The 14,313-nt window shown below is 32.4% G+C and overlaps 3 protein-coding genes across 3 annotated transcripts; all 3 read right to left on the bottom strand.

Moving 5' to 3' along the window:
• Nucleotides 1-254: 254 nt before the first annotated feature.
• Nucleotides 255-8,777, bottom strand: LOC118040071 (probable disease resistance protein At4g27220). Its single transcript, XM_035046933.2, has 5 exons — nt 8,293-8,777; nt 7,013-8,207; nt 1,279-1,335; nt 967-1,027; nt 255-280 (listed from the first exon to the last, which is right to left on the bottom strand). Exons 1-5 carry the CDS (start codon nt 8,775-8,777, stop codon nt 255-257), a joined length of 1,824 nt encoding a protein of 607 aa, XP_034902824.2.
• A 115-nt stretch (nt 8,778-8,892) lies between these two features.
• On the bottom strand, nt 8,893-10,955 carry LOC140955128 (uncharacterized). The gene is made up of 2 exons (XM_073406853.1): nt 10,697-10,955; nt 8,893-10,356 (listed from the first exon to the last, which is right to left on the bottom strand). Exon 2 carries the CDS (start codon nt 10,348-10,350, stop codon nt 8,896-8,898), a length of 1,455 nt encoding a protein of 484 aa, XP_073262954.1. The 5' UTR covers nt 10,351-10,356; nt 10,697-10,955; the 3' UTR covers nt 8,893-8,895.
• Nucleotides 10,956-12,387: 1,432 nt separating this feature from the next.
• LOC118040076 (kinesin-like protein KIN-12E) lies at nt 12,388-14,313 on the bottom strand. The gene is made up of 4 exons (XM_035046940.2): nt 13,854-14,313; nt 13,658-13,762; nt 13,347-13,582; nt 12,388-12,522 (listed from the first exon to the last, which is right to left on the bottom strand). Exons 1-4 carry the CDS (start codon nt 13,875-13,877, stop codon nt 12,516-12,518), a joined length of 372 nt encoding a protein of 123 aa, XP_034902831.1. The 5' UTR covers nt 13,878-14,313; the 3' UTR covers nt 12,388-12,515.

The raw sequence follows: 14,313 nt of genomic DNA, 5'->3' as shown, positions 1-14,313 counted from the left end.
AATTAGTAATTAAGAGGACCATCCAAGCACTAAAAATTTAATATATAATCACAACACAGTTTTAGCGTTTTGAACATAAGCTATTACCTATAAATTTTTTTTCTCCAAGTATAGATTAATACATTAATATTCCAAAAAACCAAAATAGTATAAGGAGCATACTATTCTATTCAGGTTACATGTTGCTGCATAACAAAATTACATGAAAGATCTTAAGTTCCTAACTTGTACAAAAGGGATAAGTAACCTAAATTCTACTCCTGACGTGAATGGGAAGGACCTGCAAAACACAAATTTTCCATAAAATTAAAAATAACTAAAATATAAACAATTCACGGAAGAAAAATTATATAGCACATCTACCTACTTAAGTCATATGCAATTTCAAATACACCACCACCATCCCTTTTTGAGGATTATCCAGTTTTATTTCCTATAACTACTTCTCCCCACCTTAGGAAGACTATACCAACACTAACGACCTCCATTAGTGTCTTTAGTTGTCCATCCTGAGGTCAACTAATCAAACTCATGAAAATGCCGACACTAACATGACTATTGATGTCATTTAATATATATATATATACATATATATTATATTATATATATATATTGAACCAAAATAATTAATCACTGTTCTTTGCTACCTAAGGAGGTTCATCGGGTATGCCGATGTCAAGGATTCTTGACATCATTAGCTTTCACCTCGGAAAGCTAATCAAGTTTATAAGTTTTCCCGATATCGACGACACCCGCCGATATCATTAACTATTTTGAACCCGAATAGTTAATCAAGTCTATAAATTTTTTGTCGATATCGACGTCACCGCCGATCATCATTAATATTCTAAACCCGAATAGTTAATCAAGTCTATAAATTTTGCCGATATCGACGTCACCCGCCGATTATCATTAACTATTCTGAACCCGAATATTAATCAAGTTTCATATTTCTCCCCCACGTACCGTGAATGCCGATGTTAACCAGCTTGGCTAACATCTTTAGCCTCCCCATATCAGGGACAAGCTAATCAATTTCAAGAAACAATCATTATCGAAATTCGTAGTCACAGTTCATTTCCTCCAAAAGGAACCATAATTTAAATTTATCCTCCATTTCTATTTCCCGTCATTTAACCTTTCATTTCCCCCTTTTTCTTTTCCTCATCAATATGAACCAAGTCTTCTTCTTCTTTATATATATATATATATATATATAGTTCAATAATTAGCTACAACAATTATTAACAAGAGGAGATATAGGTATCGAGTACCTACCTGCTGTAGACGCTCGACTTGCGCTTCCCTATTGTTGCACTCCTCCCGCGGTTCCTCCTGAAACCATAAACACCTATCATTATTCCATATTAGTCCACATATCACAACACAACAGCAAAAATGGCAATAATATTCATTTCTCTTTTATCAATCTTTTCTTTCTCACTTTCATTCCTCATCATTATCCTTTTACATTTTCGACCCATTTGTCTGGACATCATAAATTCAATTTTGATTACAGTTTTATTCTTCTTCTTCTTCTTCTTCTTCTTCTTTTTTTGAAGATCAAGACACACTTTATGAAGGGAGAGAAAACAAATTTTACCCTTAATACGGCTAAATTTTCGCCGTTTATCGACTTGGCCGAAAACTGCCAACCGGTGGTGGCAGCTTGACCTCTCCTCAGATTTTCATTTGTATCCGGAGTTCTAGGACTCCAAATTAGGCGGGGTCGGACTCGTTGGAAAGCTAACACTCCCAGCTACAACTTCTATGAATGGACCCTCCCTAAATTCTATCATCTTCAGGTCCAGATTCCCTCAAGAACCAGGGAAATGAACCTGCCCTGTTTTGTCAATAAAGAAGGTGCCTACAATTTTTTTATCTCCAATCCTACTTCCCACCAATTTCAGCCATGTTTTCCTTACCTGAAACGTAGGTTCCTCTCCCCTATAAGTTACAATTTGTAACTACAACATCAGCACACTTAATTAATTAATAGGGGAGTCATACGTTCACCTCCCCTGTTTTGTTTTTCCTTCCCCTCCAGTGACCACCGGTCCTTAAATCAATTCCTTCTCTCTTTTCTTTTTTTTGTTTTACACACACACACACTCAATCACCACATTTCCTTATTATTCACCTCTGGAACCTATTTTAATTTTTGCAATAAGGGAAACAACGCAAATTATCAAAATTTCTTTTCTTTTCTTACAATCCCATGGCCGGCCACTATTTCCCCCATAATCTTTGATTTTGTTGAAAACTTCTTTGCATAATTCCATCCTTTTTAGGCAACCTATGCTGCTCAACTCATTTAATTCCAATCAATTCCACATTTCCCCAAATTTTACTCAAGGACCCTAATCTTTCAAACTTCAAATTAATGCACAATTCTTGCATGAATTTAATTTATCTTTCCCAATTGATTTAGAACTTCATACCTGAAGGAAAATTTAGGTTTGATTTCTGATTTGATTAAAGTTTCATAACCCCTTTCTTCTCTACAAGCAGCCGGCCTCCCACCCCTTCTTCTCTTAGAAATTATGTCATTTTTCTTCTTGCAAATCTCTTGCCCAAGTTTGTCTCCCCACGTAGAAATTCTAAGGTTTGTGTTGAAATAGAAAATTAGGTGTCTTCTCCTAGGCTTGATGAAGGAAAATCTGAAAAATTTCCCTCCACTTTTCTTTTTGTTACCTCCCCGGTCATGAATGAGAGAAGAGATGGGTATTTATAGTCCCATCTCTTCTTAATTCATTTTGGTCCCATCTTTCTCCCTTTTTCTTATTTTAGCCCCATCTATTATATATATTATATATAACAAACACTTTTAAATTATTATAACCCCCCTTTTTTTTTGTATACTTTATTCTCAGGCTTCACATTAATTAAGTCTACAAACTTATTAATTCTTCTAATTTTGCCCCCCTTTTGATTAATTTCAATTTAAGTCCCTGAATTTATATATAATTAATTAAATCAAAGTTTAATTAAGTCCACAAACTTATTAATTCTTCTAATTTCATTAATTAAACTAATTCAAATTTTAAATAAAATTTTCCAAACTTATTTAATTCTTCAATTTCTGACCAAATTATTCTCAAATTTGATAATTTTATCCCAAAACTTCAAAAATATGTTTGTCTTAACCCCATTTTAATTTTTATTATTTGTTCAAAAATTGGGTTATGACAATATTGATATTAAAGATAAAATAAATAAATTTTAAAAAATAAAAAACAATTATTGAACATGAAGCGAATCTGATTACGTAAACAATTACTAATAGGGAAAAAATTAGGAGACAAATTAAAGGTTTTCAATCGTTGCCGTTACCAATTTGTTGCTGATTAGAGGCACACGCAGTCAAAAGACTCCATCCTTACTTTTAATGAACAAAACCTAGTGCTAGTTTTTGGTGGCTAGTGTTTTTTCCGGATTAATTTTTAAAAAAATATTAAAACCAGTAAATTAATATACTTGAGTTATTATAATAAACCTGTAAATTACATTAATCTTATAAAAAAATATAATAAAAATAAATAAATTACAAAGTTGAATTTAAATCAGCCCATGAAATAAACAAAAAAAAAAACACATTGAATTACTTATAATAATTTACAATGAAATAAGTGTGAATAAATAGTAGTTCTCCCAAGTCTCTTAGCTATTCTTTTAATGAAAATTAATAATCGTATAATATCTTCCTTGTGGATGCTCTATCGTTGCTAAATTAAAACATTTTTTTTTTTTTATCTACAACTATGTGAAACTTTTTTAAAATAAAAATATTTTAAAAGCTACTATTTTAAAAAAACATTATTATTTTAGTTTTTTTTAAATAAATACCATCGTTTTTAGTTTTTTATAAATAATAATATGATGTGGTTTTGTTTTTACCCAGGTTAATCATTTAATATGTGAGTCAACCAGTGCGTCTCTTAGCTATTCGTTAGTAATTAAAATATTTTTTTATTTTTAATATTAGTATATCAAAAAATATTAAATAAATATTTTTTTTAAATAAATAAATTTTTAAATGTACTCAAACATAATTCTAAGTACAAAAATAAATTATATTTTGATTGCAAGCATAACAATCTTGGCTGTGCCGTTGTTGTTTGGACTTTGAGAATGATAAAACAAAAGAGTTGGAATAATTGGAAATCTGAACAATTTGGGTACCCTTCACTGTATTAGCCATTCCTTTCCTTGCCTGCTCTCCTTTTTTTTCTTTTTTTTTTCTCTGGCGCAATTGCCAAAAAATACCCCTTTTTCTAAAGGAGGCAGCCCTCCTTTTTCATCACGTCTCCATGATCCCACACGTTTTCAATAAAAACCTAAATTATAGGACTTCTTTGGCAGCCACGTACATGCTTTAGGAGTTCTTTTTTCAAAATCCTAATTAGAGGCTAATTTGTAGCCCTTTAAGATACCTTTCCAACGCGTCAAGAATCACAACAATCTGATATGTGATTGGAAAGTTGTGATTTAGTGTATCCAGGCTGTTTCCAAGAAAAATAGCATTATTATTTTTAGTGTATCCAGGCTGGTTCCAAGTGAATTTCACGACTCCTTTGAATTTGATTGGGTCTTGAGTTGTTCTTCTATAAGCTCTGAAATCAAACATAAAAACCTGTTTAAAAATATATCAAAGTAAATAGAAATTCAATTAAAAAATACACATTAATTTCTATTATTTGTATTCACATTTTAGCATTTTATTTCAATAATAGAGCATTTAAGGGTGCTTGAAGTGCAATATCAATTATTTTTTAAAATTTTTTTTTTATGAATACATCAAAATAATATTTTATTATTATTTTAAAAAAATATTTTTTAATATCAACACAACAAAACAATTTAAAAACACAAAAGAGTTAAAAGACATCTACCTTGTTTTCTCTGTGGTACATGGTAAGATTCTGAGCATATTTATTTATTTTTATTTTTATTTTTATTTTAATAATAGTCCTGTTATTTCTACCGTCAGGAAATCAAGAACGATTCAAAAGATTCTGAAGTCCATATTTAGATAAATTAGCAGAAAAGACAAAAATCCTATAAACTAGCACAATAAAATCATACCCAGAGAAGCAAAAGCCAGAAACAAGCTACCTCAATTCCTGCTCCACCTGGGTAAGAAATGCAGCGTGCCCACTTGGAATTATGCATCATCCAAATTCAAGGGCAAATAATTGGTTGGAATTGTTTTTTGAGGGGTCATCTCAAAATTGAAAAATAAAAACAGAAAATAGATATTCAACACAATCATGCTTTTTATTTATTTTAATTATAAAATAAAATTGAAGTGAAGTTGGGTTCAATCTTTAAAGGGTCCAAACATTATTGTTAGAATGCGACAGTCAAATCTTAAAGGTTTTCAACACAATCATGATTTTTCCTTGTAGCATGTGCCATGTCTCAAGCTTCTGTGATCCAAGAATCAGGCTATTGGGGTTTTGATTAAATTAGCTGTTACTAAAAATAAAAGAAAAGAAAAGAAAAATAATTACTCAATTAATCCCTAATTAAATTAGTTTTCAGATTGTTTTTCACAAAAATTTCTAAGAATAAAAATATTTTATTAGATGTCTTGGCTGAATTCTAAACCAGCCTATAATCAAATAAACAAAAACAAATTTAAAAGAAAAAAGGGCAAAACATCTTCCTTGTGGATGCTCTATCGTTGCTAAATTAAAACATTTTTTTTTACCTACAAAGTGAAACTTTTTTAAAATAAAAATATTAAAAAATTTAATATTAAAAAAAACATTATTATTTTAGTTTTATAAATAAATAATATGGTGGGATTACTCAGTTAATATGTGAGTCAACTGGTAAACTATACTTTAAAATACGTCTTTTAATTATTCGTAAGCTTCGCATTCATTCTTAGTTAAATATTTTTTTTTTCTTTAAAATATTTTTTATTTTAACATTAATATATTAAAAATATTAATTTAATATATTTTTTTAAATAAATAAATTTTTAAATGCACTCAAACATAATTCCGAATACAAAAACAAATTATGTTTTGATTGTGGGCATAAAAATCTTGGTAGTAAGTACCATGATCCTTTCCAATTGAGTCAATTTTAGGACTTTTTTGGCAGCTACTTGCATGTTTTAGGAGTTTTTTTTATTAAATCAATATTATAGTAAAAAATTAAATCAATATAGATAAATAAATGAACTAAATATAATCAAACAATTAATCCATTTAACAGAAAAAACATTACTGAAGCCATAAACTACATTAATCCCTTTTCTTTTCTTGTTTTTTTTTGTTTTTTTCTCAGGTGCAATTTCCACATTTCTTAACTTGTTTTGAATGTTGAGGTTGTTTTTCAAATAATTTTTCATTCTAAAATATATGTTAATAATTTTTTTTATTTTTTAAAAATTATTTTTAACATCGATACATCAAAGTAATTTGAAAATACTAAAAATATATTAATTTAAAAATAATAAAAAAATTAAAAATTTTTACTTTTTTTCAAAATACTTTTAAAACACACAAACATACAAACCCATGTCTCCATGGTCTTCGTGTCCCACATGTTTTCATCAAAAACCTAAATTTTGAGGACTTCTTTCGCAACCACGTACATCTTTTGCAGCCACATACATGCTTTAGTTTCTTCTTTTTCTTGAAATCCTCATCAAAGACTATTTTTTAAGCCGGGTAACCAATACATGAATACTGCAGTGGTGAGATTTAAATTTTTTTTATTTAAAAATATATTAAAATATTTTTTTATTTTTTTAATATTAATATATCAAAATAATCAAAAATATAAAAAAATTATTTAAAATAAATCGAAAATTTTAAAAACACGAGCGTTCCCAAACAATATAACCTGAATGCATCCGAGCTATTTTCAAGAAAAAAAAAAAATTACTACTTTTAGAATGATTTTGACAGTGTAGAAAGGAATATGACAGTGAAATTATTACAATTCAATAGTCTTTAATAAATTAAAAATAAAAATGAAATTTATATGGATTTACAAAAGAACGAAGGACATCCTTTGCATTAGGATGCTCCCACTCCACTTTTGTTTCCCACCATTCTTCTGAATATACTATGATTTTTTCAAGAGAAGGGGGAGGAGATGGCTGGCCATTTTCAAGCAATGGGAGATAAATTGGCATCCTCTTTAGCTCCCCGCAATCGATTACAGTAATCTCTTTAAGAGAATTGCAAATCAGTTTTGCACTGCAAATGCTTTTCAGTTCTGGTAAATGAAACAATTCCAGAATTCTTAACTTTGGGAGAATGACTTCCATGATGGAATTGGAGCTGCTGCTTTCTTCATCTGTTGTTCCTATTATCTCCTCCATTTTTCCACAATAACTAACTTCAATGCTTTCCAGGTTTACGAGGTTTGACAGTAACACAAGTGGGAACAACTTCTTCATACTCTTACATTCAAAACAACAAAACCGTTTAAGACCAGAAAAGATACCATTATATGATGGCAATGGTGGTGGAGCAGAGCAGAACCAAGAAGATGAAACCAAGCTCTCCATGCTATTGCAACCCCAAATGTCGATGAGCTCAAGTTCAGTTGCATTCTCTAATGACAAAACATCACATAAACTTCTTGCATCGATGAAGTGACAAACCAGTCCTTGAATGTCATTTAACAACTTGACCTGAAAATCTCCATCTCTGTTGATACTCAAATTACTCAACCCAACTATTTTACTAATGCCTTTACAAAAATCTTTATGCAAAGATCCTACTGAAATTTTGTATGTGCTTAATGATTGGATTGTATCCTGAGATCTGAGAAACTCCAAGAAGTCAGATAAACTTTCGAATTGGCATTCCAAAGTTAATAAATTTCTCAAGGATACTACTTCCTTTACTTTAACTGTTATCGGAGCACCCATAAGCTCTTCTAGTATAAAGACTTGCAGGTGAGAGAGTTTTTGTAATATCCCATTAGGAAACTCCTTTTCACCACATCCATTCATTCTAAGATACCTCAGGTTAGTTAGGCATTCCATTCCTTGCGGCATCTTTTCAAGTGCAGTGCAAGAGAGATCCAACCTCTTCAGTGCCGTGAGCTTCTTTAATGATGGAACATGTTTTAATTTATCACAATAACGGAGCAATAATGCAGTGAGACTCACCAAATCAGAGACAGAGTCTGGCAAATTTTTAATACTTGTCCCAGACAGATCGAGGACCTTGAGCCTATGCAATTGCTTGAAAAATGAATCCGCAACAAATCTCAACCCGAAATTTATCACTTAGAAATAGAGTTGATAGATAGGGACACCTTGGTGAATAGCTGGAAGGAATTTCTTTGATCTCATTTTGCATTAGTGAGACTCTTGTGAGATTCTCCGTCCACTCCTCTGCATCTGGCAACTCTTTTAATTGTGCACCTGCTTTAACCATGACTTGAGAGTTGTCTTGTAGTATTTGGATGGCCATGTCCCTAATCAAGTCATGCATCTTGACACGTTTACTATCATCACCATCCATCTTGACACGTCTACTACCATCACCATCCATTTTAGCATTTTCCAATAGGCAGACATTTTCAAGTCTATTAAGCATCATATGGCCCTCGTCAAATGCATCTCCCCTACTCCTCATTCCTTTAATTATTCCCTCGTCGATCAAATAATCTATCAACCCCTCCTTTTCAATATAAACATCTTCAGGAAATAATGCACAGTACAAGAGACATTGTTGTAGTGCTAAATCACCTAACCGATCATAACTAAACCTCAATAACTTGAATACCTTCTCATCCATGTCCCTAAATTCTAATTCTCTCAATTTCTTCAATTTATTCCTCCAATCATGTAGATCATCCACTCCCATCAAGCTTCCTGCCACTGTAATAATTCCCAACGGCAAACCAGCACATTCTCTAACAATAGCTTTTGCAATTTGTTCCACTTCTGGTAAAAGTGCCATGCCATGTCCAAGTTTCTTCATGAATAAAGTCCAAGCTTCTCCCTCGAAAAGTGGCTTCACTTTGATTTTGGGGTGGCAAGCCATCTGATGACAAAACTATTTTTGATCGAGTTGTCATAATCAGTTGCATCCTTTTCAACTTCTCAGGAATTCCCACTTCCTCAAGCTCAAAATTATTCCACAAATCATCTAAAATGAGAATCCATTTTGGTTTATTCCTTAGTTCTTCAGACAATTTAGCAGCTCTATGCAGATCATCATCTTCACTTGAAAGGTTTAGATCAAGACATTTAGCAATAAGATTCTGCAATCTATTAATGCTGAAATCTTGAGATACAATCACCCACCAAACATGATTACAAATATCTTTTCTTTGTAGAAGCTCATTATGGACATGTTTTAGTATTGTTGTTTTACCAACTCCTCCCATTCCATAAATGCCAATGGTTGAGACTTCATCATCCATTAACAAAGACCATATCACCTTCGTATTCTCTTCAAATGCTTGACCCACTGGCTTTATAGAGCTAGTAGGTAATGGAACTCCTCTAGTCTCACTAGCTCCAGCGTCAGGCCGCACTAATCTTCCACTATTCTCCACATCCTCCTCCACTGGTTCTGTCCTCACTCTAACCATGTTCTGCACATCATACAAAACGACATCATTGTTTACTGATGGAGCAAATAGTTGGGCATAATATCTTCCATGATCAAGACACAATGGATCTGTTGGTTGGGATGAATCTCCTCGAGGCTCATCAGCTTGATTAATTGATGGCCTCTCACAAGAGCTACCTCTCTCCAGATGCTGCACTTGTTCTGTTCTCGCTACAGTTTCAAATCCATCATGCATCTGAACCCAAGTAGCATCAACAAATTGATCCACTAAATCTGTTCCTGGTGTTGCTTCTCCTCTATTCTCATGAGCATCAACTCTGAGTCTCCAAGGAGAGACACTTCTGTCAACATGCTGAAAAGATCCTTCACCAGTGTATTCCATGCCACTTGCCTCTTCTAAACGCGAATGAATTCTCTCAGGTCCAACACCTTGTTCCATGCCTTGAACTCCCACTTGCATCCTTCCAGCATCCCCTGCCAAATTACCAAGCACTGCCTTGTCTTGTTCTTGTGGACAGGTGGAAATGGCATAATCATTAACATTGCTTAAACTTGCTATGCCTTTATGTCTTTTGTAGCCACCACGCATAGCTAGAAAGGCTGCTTCTTGAACTTCTTTAGGCACCTGACCACAAATGCCAACACCGTGCCCTCTCTCTCCCGAAAAATGCCATTTGATCCTCGAAATGGAAGTATCCTTGGCAAATAAATGCCCACAAAACTTACACTTCATGCTTCCATCATTCATATCTTTAACTTCCTTCCAAAACGGATCATCTGATCTACCCATTTTGTCCTACAGATAAAAAGGGTCAAAATATTGAATAAAAATTAATGGAGGTACATTAATAGGAAAAGGAAGGTTGAAACTAAAATAATAAGTTCCAAACAGCAAAGAAACTAAGAAGAAAAAACAACGAATTCAAGGTTAACTTGGGATCAATTTAGTATGAACTCCATAAGGCATGGATTGTTACAACTGAGAAAGATCAAATTATTTATTTTTGGAAACTGTTGATGATCCTAACTCCGAAGTTTCTCATTAGAATTTCTACAACTTGTGTTTTCCTTGAAAGATTCAAACCAGAGTTACATGTGAAAAACAAAATGAAGAAGATGGAGTATAAATAATTTACCTGGATTCAAGTAGTTCTTCAAGTGCTGGTTTGCTTAAGTAGTATTCAGGAAGAAAAACAAGACCAGAGAAGAATATATGGTTTAAAAATAACAAGGAATTTGCAAGATGTTTAGCTCCAGATGATTCGATTCAATCAGAAAAGGAAGCACTGATCATCGGAAAGGTTTAAGAAATTTGATGAGGGAAATTGGAAATCAATGGTGTAATGAGATGAGATTTGGAAGAGAATGTTACAGTAGCAAAGATTCTTTTATTGTTTGACAAGAAGTTGCTAGGATAAAAGCCATTACATTCCAACAAAGATTATGTGGCTGTTTGGTAGTGTGGTTGCGGGTGAGGTTCACCAGCAACCACACTACCAGGTGTTTGGTTAAAGGAAGAAAAAATGTGGTTGCTAGTAGGGTCCATTAATTTTAGTGACTGGACCGCAGGTTGTGAGAAGCAGCAAAATCATGCTGACAAATTATTGTCAACAGTGGAGCCATGCTTCACTGCGCACTGTTCACGTTTCCAGGTTTGTTTTTTTTTAAAAAAAAAAAACCATGAAAATAAGTTTAAATTTTTTTATTGTTTTTTTAAAAATTATAATGACGTAGCATTTATGAAATTTGATCGCAATTCCAATTATGTTATTGCCGGGTCCGGCCCAGTTAAAAAAAATTCAGTTTTTATTTTTATTTTAATTGTGTTCTATTCAAAAAATTAAAAGAAAATCACTTGATGACATAATAAAAGATTCAGTTTTTGTTGTTGCGCGCTTAAAAAACCATGAAAAATAGTCATTGTTGAATAGATTTCGTATGTGATGACATTGCACATAGTGTAATATAATAATAAAAAAATATTTGATATCAATATTATTTATTTCATGATATAATAACAGTAGTTAAATTTACAATATTTAAATTAAAATCATTAATATTAATATATATATTTTTTAATTATTTTATAACCTCAATTTGAAAAGCATTTATTTTTAACCAAACACATTAAACTATTTTTTCTTCGACCTCAATTTCAACCACAGTTTTAACCAAACACTTATTTTTTCAAACCAACCTCAACTAAAAGTATTTTTTATAAAACAATTTTTTTAAAACCACAATCACAAAAGCTACCGCCATACCAAAGGATGTACACCTCTATTTTGCTTTTCTTGTATCTAGCGCTGCATATAATTAAAATCTTCAACAAAAGAATCAGAAGATAAAAATTATTTAAAAAAAAAACATTTCTGACAATCATGCCAAACACTTTAACTCGTGGACCCACCCCATTGTTGAAACTTTGAAAAAGCTGACCAAAGTCCAGGACTTCGATAATACTTAAATAATAGTAGAGATGATCATTTTCGGTTCGGTTCAATTTTTACCTAAAAAAACCAACCAAACCGAATTATATTTTTTCAAAAAAATCAACCGAAACCGAGTCAAACCGACCAGTTTCGATTCGGTTTAGTTTTTTATGTTAAAAAACTGAGAAAACCTATAATATATTTTGGGCTGTTTCTAATGGGCTTTTAATTAAATTTTTGATGGGCTTGTAATTAATGATAATATTGTCTACTTTTCTTATAAGATTCTTAACCAAATCAATTCTTTTTTTGGGTTGTTTTTTGCAACTAAATATTCATTTGTTGCCTTCCTAATAATTTTTCATTTGTTTTGTTTGAGGGGGCAGGACTCCCGCTGCAGATAAGTTTAAATAACGCATACCAACAAGTTAAAATACAAATTACAAAGCATTGCCTTCAAAGGGCTTAACAAAAACAACAAATAACATTATCATAAAATACTCCAATAGTCCAATTGTCACCATCAAAACCTGAAATTAAAAATATAAAATTATAACTTGATGAATTAAATTAGAAGATATAAAAATAAAAGTATTCCACATCAGATTTGAGCAATTTTCAAGAGAAATTCCAAGCAATAGAATGAAAATAGGAAGCTGAACAGGGAAACAAAAATCCAAATAGAAGCTGAAACAATTTTTCATATAAAGAATAAAATCAATATGATTTTCCACCAACACATACACTGAAGATCAAAATACATTTAAGGAATCTCTCATTTCCTTAATTATCAACAAAAATAAAGCACAAACATGGGTTTTCAATTCTGCCTACGTGGTTTGGAAAACAGTTTTATATATTCTCCACTTCCTTGTATTGTTGTTGTCAATTTGACTAATTTGAAGAAACAGAAAATAATTAATTTGCAATTCTGACTAATTAATTTGCAATGCCGCAAGCACTAGATCAAAATATATACATTCCTTTCAGTGCTTAAACATGGGTTTTCAATTATCAATGAAAATAAGCACAAACATGGGTTTTCAATTCTACAAACATTCCTTTCATTGCTGAAGAATAAAAACCCAATTAAAGCAATCACAAATATTTACGCAAGCAATACAGGAAAATAAAAACCCAATAAAAAACTACAAATGGTTACCTTAGATATGGCTAGCAGAGATGTTTGTTGGTTTTAGTAGCTAATATTATTAACTTTTTTTAGCCTTATTTTGACATAAATCTACATCCAGCTCGAATTTCATTGAATTGACAACCAATGTATATGTATCGAGACCAATATAATTTGCCACTTTACTGAGAAAGAGAGTTAAAGAGGCTGAAAAAGACATGCCTTCTAATTTCTTCCTTTAGGTGCAAATTTTCTGTGGCAAATCTTGTGACTTCTTGGTTGCGATCAACCTGGGTTCGTAAAACTTCAATTTGCTTCAGATGCTCCTCCTTTTCTTTCAACAAGTGTGTTTCAGCTGAAATCTTTCCAGCAGAAACTGCCTCTAGCCTCTTAACTCCTGCCTCTCGGAATCGTAGTATCATTTTTAAGCTTTTTATCTCATTCTCTCTCTGTTTGGTCTAGTGCATTCCAAAAAAAAATCAGAAAAAATTTCAGATCATTAATTAAATCCAAGCAATATGTTTCGCACATACCAGTTGCATAACTGCTTGATTTTCAGCTGTCAATGCCTTCAAAGCTATGTCCTTATCCTTTTCTCTTCTAAAAGCCCCGACAAGGGCAACTTCATAATCTTTATTCTATAAAAGTACAGCACAAAAAGAATTTTAGCTGAGAGTCATTCAACAATTCTGTGTTAAATAGTCAAGGTTAAGAACAAGAGACGGGTACCTGAGACATTCTATTTTCAGACATAAGCGGACTAGATGATCCATGAAACCCTTCCCACTTAAAACTTCCAGGAGATCCAAGAAAGCTTAAGGATGAAGTATCACTATCTAGATTTTCAGCTCCCCCATTGACTAAACTACGCAATCGGGACACGTTGATCTATTGTTGAGACTTGAGAGGCTTGATTGGTTTCAACTTTCAAATTTCAGCTGATGCTTGACGTTTCTCTGGTTGTCTGTGTTTGAGAGTCTAAGACTCTAAGGAGAGGGGGGAGCGGCCGAGGGTGCTGGTGTTAGGATTTCAGCTAATGCTTGGCGTGTCTCTGGTGTTTGAGAATCTAGGGAGAGGCGGCGATTGCGGGTGCTAGGGTTGGGATTTAACTGAGCGTGTCTCTGATGTTTGAGAGAAAGAGAAGGGGCGGCCGCACTGCTAGCGCTAGGGTTAGGTTACTGAAGGCAAA

Source organism: Populus alba, chromosome 19 (genome assembly GCF_005239225.2).
Source record: "Populus alba chromosome 19, ASM523922v2, whole genome shotgun sequence".
Taxonomy (NCBI): domain Eukaryota; kingdom Viridiplantae; phylum Streptophyta; class Magnoliopsida; order Malpighiales; family Salicaceae; genus Populus; species Populus alba.
Note: the sequence above shows the minus strand (reverse complement) of the source record. Positions and strands in the feature narration are given on the sequence as shown.

Coding starts and splice junctions, on each gene's coding strand:
- LOC118040071 (XM_035046933.2), bottom strand. CDS start 8,777: ATGGATGAGAAGGTATTCAAGTTATTGAGGTTTAGTTATGATCGGTTA. Junction 1,336..7,012: donor AGGATGTCCTTCGTTCTTTT/GTAAATCCATAT, acceptor TTATGGTTTCAG/GAGGAACCGCGGGAGGAGTG. Junction 281..966: donor GGTTAACATCGGCATTCACG/GTACGTGGGGGA, acceptor TGTGTTTTGCAG/GTCCTTCCCATTCACGTCAG.
- LOC140955128 (XM_073406853.1), bottom strand. CDS start 10,350: ATGGGTAGATCAGATGATCCGTTTTGGAAGGAAGTTAAAGATATGAAT.
- LOC118040076 (XM_035046940.2), bottom strand. CDS start 13,877: ATGTCTGAAAATAGAATGTCTCAG. Junction 13,763..13,853: donor CTGAAAATAGAATGTCTCAG/GTACCCGTCTCT, acceptor GTACTTTTATAG/AATAAAGATTATGAAGTTGC. Junction 13,583..13,657: donor ATCAAGCAGTTATGCAACTG/GTATGTGCGAAA, acceptor GGAATGCACTAG/ACCAAACAGAGAGAGAATGA.